General features: G+C 49.5%; 1 protein-coding gene across 1 annotated transcript; it reads left to right on the top strand.

Annotated features, from left to right (window-relative positions):
- The first annotated feature begins 200 nt into the window (after positions 1–200).
- Positions 201–1,124, top strand: LOC146796928 (olfactory receptor 1G1-like). The gene has a single exon (XM_085630266.1). The coding sequence runs from the start codon at positions 201–203 to the stop codon at positions 1,122–1,124; it is 924 nt and encodes a 307-aa protein (XP_085486392.1).
- Positions 1,125–8,842: the final 7,718 nt, after the last annotated feature.

The following is an 8,842-nucleotide window of genomic DNA, read 5'->3' as shown; positions in this document are numbered from 1 at the left end:
TGTTTTCATGAATGGAACATGCCTGCTTACCTCCATTTTAGTGCTTTATGCATTCCCAAAAGGACATACCGTATAATTGTGCCCTTTGTAATGTCTCATAATTATGGAGAAAAACATTATATGCAACCACATTATACTTACCTGACAGCCATAACTAATATATTTTCTATCATTATCTGTCTTCATACAGTATGTTAATAATGGATAAAGACAATCAAACTAGAGTGACAGAATTCATCCTTCTTGGATTTTCCGACCTCCTTGAGTATCAGAACATCCTCTTTGTCCTCTTTTTATTCGCATACATTACAACATTTTTTGGAAACATTGTTATCACTGGATTGATTGTCAGCGACTCCCAACTCCACACGCCCATGTACTTTCTCCTCTGTTGCCTGTCAGTGATAGATATCTGCGTCTCCTCTACCACCATTCCCAACCTGTTAATCAATCTCCTTCATGAAACTAAGACCATTTCATTTGCCAGTTGTTTCACTCAGATGTTCTTCTTCCTCTCCTTTGCTAACATGGAAAGTTTCCTCCTGGCCCTGATGGCCTATGATAGGTATGTGGCCATCTGCCGGCCCCTCCATTACACCCTGATGATGAGTGGAAAGCTCTGCTTACTCCTGATGTCTGGATCATGGGTCATCGTCTGTCTGCATTCATTGCTGTATGCAGTGTGGACCTCCCAGCTAACATACTGTGGGCCCAACAAGATCTATCACTTCTTCTGTGAGATTATACCAGTCTACCAGCTCTCCTGCTCAGACCTCATGATTATTACACTTGTAGGATTAGTAGAGGGGAGCTTATTTATGTTTATACATTCAACCTGCATTGTCATATCCTATGGTCACATCATCACCACCATAATGAAGATGCCAACTGCTGTAGCCAAGCGCAAGACCTTTTCCACCTGCTCTTCTCACCTTATTGTTGTCACAGTTTTATATGGTTCAGCACTTTCAGTATATGCACGGCCTCCTACAGCTGTGCCAGTTCCCACTGACAGGATCGTAAGTATAATGTATATTGTGGTGCCCCCTCTGATGAACCCTTTCATCTACACTTTGAGAAATAAAGATATTAAAGGAGCCCTGAGGAAAGCACTTGTTAGGTAGATATTTAGGGAACATTGGGTTTAAACACAACTCTTGGGTGGTTTTATTTTTACCAGTTAAGGACATGGCAGAGGAAAGTGAAATGTTATTGTCAACGCTCTGGTTTTGTTAGACTAGTAGGGTGGCCGTGATGCAGGACCTATGGAACGACTACACGTATAGAGCCCACGATGTGATGCCCAACTCTTCCATTTGAATGAATGTCTACCTAAACCCTTATAATGATTGAGGATGGTACAAATAAATAGGAAGACAAACATGTCCTTCTTACGGTGCTTCTGTGATTGGAGCTGGTTAAAAATAGTTTCCAGGTAATTTTTATCAGTCACGCAGTCATTAATCTTGATTTGACTGCAAGCCATAAAAGATCAAATTCATGAAATACAAGTGACAGGGCAATGTGATTTACTCCTGCATTGGTGGCAAAGATGGCACAAACCGACTTAGTTAAGCCTAATCCACATAGGAGCAATGAGGTCTGCATGAAGTGCCCTTCCTGAGAAGACACTTTGCATTTACCACCGGAAAGTACCCCTTACTTTATTGTTCCTGAGAATGTTCCAGAATTAGGTCTGGAGTAACAAGAGGATGAGCTGTCATAAATCTTTCTGTAAAGTATGGATTTGTCTGTGTCCCATAGCAGGTATGGACCTCACTCCTTGGCTAGACATTGCTGCTTTAACGTCCTCCAGGACCAATCCCTCAACTAAACTACAGAACACAATAGATACATTTAATGAACCTGTACATGGAGATTGGTTCTTTAAGACGCAGAGAATGGTGGGGTCTTGTGAATTGTGGATCAGTCTATATTTGCATTATGTTTAAGAAGCATTAAAAGAGATTGAAACCATGCTATCTGACACATACTCTTGTTTTATCTTCTTTGTCTGATGTGCACAGTTAATCAACCTGGGAACTCTTTAGAGAGAATATAATAAACAAATCTGCATTTGGGTGCTAGAGACTTCAACAAGATCAAAGGATTTGTTCAAAAAATAGTATTACAGCCCCTCAATCATGTATCCTAAACCTTCAGTACAGAAGTTCATTGACTAGAGTTACAGGCGGGATAGAAAATTACCATTTCCGAAGAAAAATGATTATTAACTTTATTTTCACCAAGACATTTCAGCTACTAAAAGTAAGGAAATGTATAGGGAAAAAGGAACTGTAAAACTATGCAGGAATTAGTGTAAAAAGACGAATCATCATATTTATTTCATTTCTCACTTACATGATCCCACTACCTGGAGTTGCCAAGACCCTAATTATCATATCTTTCGGGTACAGAAATACCTAAATGGGAGCAGTGCAAAAATTAGAACTCAACATTGATAAATATTTAAGTGGGTGATCTCCCTGTTGAACTGCGCCCAATAACACTCATCAAGATTATCTGGACAACTTCAAATCCTTGATCACAAACACTTTGATATTTTCCATGCAGGAATTCTGACATGGGATTGCAAACCTTTAGGAACTTTATGGAATCAGCTGTTAAAGACTCAGGGGCATATTCTCAAGAACGTGTGATAAACATCGCAAAAGTTACTTAACGCCACTCTCAACATCGCGGTCCATCGCGAGAAAATAACGCCGTGTTAACTAAGTATTCACAACACGCCGATAGTCACCAGACAACGCGTCAAATGGCCGTGTTAAAAACAACGCTATGCCGCAAAAATGCAAAACGCAAACGCGAAAAAAGCGGCGATGAAGCCAATCGCGATACAAAAAGCTGCGAAAACCAGCGGCAGGCCTGCAAATGCCACGCATCTTGTGGGAAAATGCACTATGAAAGCTACAAAAACAACACACCAGAAACAATCGTACGTAGCGTAGAGGCCAACGCGAACCCCACAAGCCCCACAGACCACCAACAAGGAACAATGGGCTCGGGGAAGGCCAAGGAGAAGAGGGAGAGGAAGACAGGGTGCAGTCCGCAGGAAAACAAGACCGGCGTCACAGAGGTGACAGAACACAACCAGCAACTGACCCACAATCAGACCACCTTGAATGCAGCCGGAGTGTCGAGAAGGCCAATGGAGGAGGCCAAGAGGAGCTGGCATGACTTGAAAACCAAAACCAGGCCCAATCCCGCTGGCAACAGGAAGGCAGCAATGGTGACAGGAGGTGGGAGTCCTGCGCCACAGGAGTAGCTGGAGGAAATGGAGGCCATCAGTGTGGAGACGGTGCAAGGAGGTGGGAGTACAGACACAGCTCGAGAGGACCTGACACAACAACAACAGGGTGAGGAACGAACAGGGACTGCGGGACGGGGGAGATGGGCACAATGGCACACATGCACAACAATGTGTAGCACACTGCACACCCACAATTACCCAGGGTCCTGTCCCCCATTCCTGTGGCACACTGCAGCACACACACATAGCAATCACAGCACATCCCATGACAATGAGGCACAAAGTGCAACACCGACACTGCAGAAACAGGAGACACAACTGTGTCGGCCCATGTGCAGAAACAGGCCAATCACATGTGACAGAGCAGGGAACTCTGAGATGCATATGTACGGGTACAACCTCACATCAGTCATATAGTACAAATGTCCACTGTCCCCCTCAAATTGCCAGCACCACCCAAACAGTCACAATATACATTGTCACACAGTCTGCATGTCTACAAGAACAATGCGCAAACATAAATGTCAACACAATGTCAACATGCATCTCCCCTTCACATTGCAGAGGGACAAACAACACCTCCAGTCGGTCAGACCAGACAACCTAACAGTGATGCCCGAGAAAACCACCAAACCTTCGACACTGATGCCCTACAACAGCCCATGGACATCCCACGTAACACACCACCGGAACCAGGACAAACAAGCTACTTAGAGGAGAACCCAGCCCCTTCAAAAGACCACACAGCATGAAGCACCCACAAGCACGGCAGGCTCACAACACTTCACCAACCCACATATGGTACCCCAATGCCAGGCGTAAGAACGCCAAAAGGAGGTGGCAGAACAGGAGCGGCTGTAGTCCGGACCAATGGAAGGCAAACTAGATCACATACGTGGGTGTCTATTACCCTTCAGGAACCAACTACACCCCACAATGAGACCCACACTGCCATAGAGACACATGCAGATGCACATTCCCAGTACAGAACCATGCCCAGGGGCACGCACATATCAGTCACACACCCACGTTGGCTTTGTGTATGACGGCCCATGTCCACTCCCCTTACGAATTGAGTCGGTGATGACAAAGCTATCTGTCCAAGCTCTAAACCGGTGCCTGAGGTGATATGTCTGCGTCCTCTGTACACAGCACAATGTAATCTCCTAGGGCCCAGGGCTCTCATGCATACAACAAGACCACAGGGACACATGCAGAGATCATGTTGAACTGGCTACGGGCACGTACGACTGGCCCCTTTATTGGCAGGGCCACATGTACAGTGACTCCTGTGCTGAATGGGTGTGGGGTGAGCACAGAGTGAATGGTGCTGGCAACAACTTGAACAGTGGACACCAGTGCATTGGAAAACACCTGCATAACAGAGTCAACTGCTGAGCAACATGGAGGGAGCCGGAGCAAGTACAGAGGTGACCCAAGATACAAACAGAAGTGTTCCTGAGTTTCAGCGCGCTGAGTTTGGGGCCCCAGAGTGCACTCATGTGAAGAAAATGTCTAGGATTGTGTCACTTCTGGACATTCCCAGATGCAGATGCAGTGGGGGGGAGTGTCACACCTGCATCATCCTCCTCATCGCCGTCCCAGGTCTCCCACCCTTCCTGAGGTGACATTGCTGCGTGAGCTCTCCACAGCACATAACCAAAACAGTAATGGACAATGATTCATGGTGCACAGAGCTAGTGGCACCTGAAGTGCTGAGCAGGGGATCAGGCAGAAGATGGCATCCAAGATAGGTGCGGGCAACTCAGTCAGTCTGCCAGGATGACCGTTTCGACACTAGCAGTTGGCGGTTGGACTTGGCCCTGGTGATGGTGGCGTTTGCCTCCTGCGGTGATGCGACATCCAGGCCGGTCAGGACTCGGTTTGATGTGTGAGCCCTGTTGGGCCTCAGTTGAGGCCGGAGGCAGCGGACAGCGCAGGGCCACAGACACATGGCGTTGATGACTCCAAGGCCATCGCCTCAGAGCCCATCCAATATCTCAGAAGAAGGTGTCCCGGACCTGACCAGCACAGAGCTAGTGGCCCCGGATGCACTGTGGCCGGCACATGCACCCCACCACGGGACAGTGATTTGCGGTGCAGTCAGATGGGCCACGTGAGCTGAGCGGGTCCTCATCAATGTCCCAGATGCATGTGGCAGAGGGTTGCGGGGGACAGTGGAAGGTGTCCTCCAGGGCATGATGCAGAGGGTGGAAGCTGTCCGGAAGCAGGAAATGGAGGAGTGGAATGCCACAGCATCGTTTTAGCCACGAGGTCAGTATTACCGACATGATGGCGAGGACAACCCCAAGTCCATGGACTCAGTCGTCACCAAACATCAACCAGAAAGTGTCTATGGGTCTCAGGGAACAGAGTTAGTGGCACCGGCGCTGAAAGGGGATGCAGTCTGCGTTGAGGCCTGTACAATGACATCAAGTCAGCCATAAATAAATCAAGACTGAATTCGAATAGTGTGACCTACTCGCCCGCAGCGTAGGCTGGAGGCAGCTGTCCGCAAGGGCCCACAGCCACGTGTCGTTGTCTTGCGATGCACAGAGTTAGTGACACCAGGGCAGTTGTCAGTATTGTTCGATCACCTCCGTAAAGATGATCCTTTTACCTTCTGGACTGAAACATGTCATCCTCTTACACCTCTCCTTGCGTGCAATGACATGTACTCTGCCTTTGAATGATCGATGTTCAGTTCCAATTCTGTGACCTACTCGAGCGCAGCGTAGGCAAAGAGCAGTAGTCCGTATGGGCCCGCAGACTCTTGCGGATGTGATGTACCACTAAGTCCTGGTGGCACCACATCGAAGGGTGTATAGTGACATACACTCAGCCATAATTAATGTGCTCTGCCATGGTGTAATAAAGACTCACTTTCAAATGTGTGACCTAATTGGCCGCAGTGTCGGCCGGAGGTAGTGGTCAGCGCGGGCCAGAAGCGGTTCAGCGAACTCCTCCTGGATCTCTCACACACGACGTTGGAATGGCATTTATGGAGAAGTGTAGCTCACTGGTTAGAAGAGGCATACCCTGAAGCAGAGGTCAGACCCGGGACCAGGGTTCGATTCCCGACGCGGCAGGGTCTGGAGCCCAATTGTCCATGGACTCGATAATTCTCGCTTCGGTGCCACGAGTTCACACTATGCGGCTCTGGGCAACAAGCTTGCTTAATCTCCACAACGGCCCCCCGCGGCGGGATGCCTGGCTTTCACCTTGGGGATGCCCAGTACGGGTTATCTCACAGGGAAAAACCAGGACGGGTTCCCAATGCAAGCGCCGAGATGCCCAAGGGTAATTTGAGCGCTATATAAGACCGCACATACATACATACATACATTTATATTACATTTGGCTGACAGGTAGTGGCACCAGAGCTGTGTGGGTGTTCAGTCAGCGACGATGACATGTCCTGCCTAGTATGGACTGGAATGGATTGGCGTGAGGCCTGCTGTGCCACAGTGTAGGCCGACTGCGTAGTCATCAAGGACCCATGGACACGTGTGGTTGGGATGCCAGGCACATACTTGGTGTCACCACATTGAAGGGAGTACAGTGAAGTAAGCTCTGCATTAATGGCTTACTTGGACAATGTATGATCAAGACTCAGTTCCAAATGTGTGTCCTACTTGTCCGCTGTGTATGCTGGCGGAGTACGTCAAAGATAAAGGAGTTCCGCGGGCCTGTGTAGCGGAGGCCGTGATGGTTCGAGGACTCTGCCAAGGTCGGGGGCCTCGGGCTTGGAGCTTGCACCAGCACGTGGTAGGCCCTCTTTGACACACACCGGTGTTGGCAGGTGGGCATTGAGACCTGGGTGCGGAGGGGCTTGTAGGACTGGTTAGGGGATCAGCGTCCTGGGGTGCAGCAGGTGCACAGGATCGCTGGCAACACTGCTCACGGAGTCGGCCTTGTGGCGGGGTGAAAGGCGCTGCCCTGGCAGAGACTTTGGGCATTTCCGGAAGAAGACCACGCCCACAGTTATGTGACATTTATTCATACCCCTACACTGGCCTGGCGTACACCGGGCCAGCACACTCTGCTCACGCTTACGGGGGGACGTTACAAGCTACGTTTTCCGCAACTGTCCCCACTGGCTGGGGTGACATGGTTGCGTCCACTGTCCACTACACGCCAAACACCAGCTGTGTGTGTTGGCATGGATAGTGCATGGTCTACATACTGCAGTCTGGCCCACACATCCACACCACATTTGGCGTAGTTTACAGTCTCATTCATCGGTCACTTGCCTCCTTCGCACATGTCTGGTCCCCACCTCTTCTGACATTCTGCTATTGTGTAGCCGAGGTGCCATGCCGTTGATGGCTGATGTACATGGCTGTCCCAGGTTCCCACAGTGAGGTGTTCTGTTGTGTCTTGTGGGTGTGCATGTTGTATGTGAGCTTGTGACGTGTGCATTTCCTGTGTCGTGTGTTGCATGATTGTGGAGTTGAGTTGTGTTGTGTGTGCATTTGGTATTGGCCAACGAGCTGTGCATTTCCGTAGGTGCCATCCTGGTGGCACAGGTTAATGATGGACTGTTGGAAAGTGTGGGAATCATGCACACTGCCTGGGTGGTTTGCGGCGGCATTGGGGGGTATTCCACGGGGTCCACTATTGCCTGCACCTTGGTGGGATACGTGCGCTTTCTGTTGTGCTTATTGTGTGCAGTGTTGCCAGGGACCACTAGTGGGGCATGTGGGCAGTCAATTGCCCCCTGACACGTGCAGGCAGCCAGCAGTGGGATACACGCCTTGCTTGGTCTCAGGCTGTTCCTGCGCAGTGTGTGCGAAGAATAGATGGTGTGATACCAAGCTGATGGTGTCATCCATGGCTGTTGTGAGGGACTTGGATTGGCCTGGCTGTGTGACTCCTCCGCCTCAGGCAGATGTTGGTTGGAGGGTACCAGAGGCCAACAGGTGCAGCACGGCGATCAGCTTTGTCTGAGGTGGGATGTTGGTTGTCTGCTGTGTTGGTACCGTCAGACTGTGGGCAATGGTGGTCAGGATGAGGAGGAGGGCTGTCCCTTTGAGCATGTAGTGGGCAATGACATTCTCTGGTGTTGGGTCTGTAAGGTTGGTGCATTTTTGGAGGGTCGCTGTCTTTGTCTGCGCTGCCTTAGTCTTGGTCAGGGGGGGTGATGGGTGTCTGGGGGTGTGGGTGTGGTCATGGGGATGTTGGTGGTGGGTGTTGTGACCCTCTTGGGTGTCCGGCCCACATGTTCAGTGGCTCCATGGCATCTGTTGTTCTTCAGGTGTGGCTATGGGCTGGGCTCCCTTTTGTGGTGCAGGCTGCTGTCTGACTTTCACCAGGTCGGAGCAGGTGTTAATTTCCTGCAGCTAACGTGCCTCATCGCATGTTTTGTGGTCTTTTCACTGATCTGGCTGGTCGTTGAGAATGTTGTGGAGTGGTGTTGTCGCGGATTTTTGCTCGGGAACGCCTACTCTGCATCTCATTAGCGATAGTTGCCGGGGTCAACTGTGGCGATGTTTTTTGTAACTGCTATCATGGGTAAACTGGTGTTATGGGCTGTTAGCACCAGCTTGTAAATGGGGTGATAAGTTTATT

Source organism: Triturus cristatus, chromosome 10 (genome assembly GCF_964204655.1).
Source record: "Triturus cristatus chromosome 10, aTriCri1.1, whole genome shotgun sequence".
NCBI classification, from domain to species: domain Eukaryota; kingdom Metazoa; phylum Chordata; class Amphibia; order Caudata; family Salamandridae; genus Triturus; species Triturus cristatus.
This window is presented reverse-complemented; position numbering and strand designations above follow the sequence as displayed.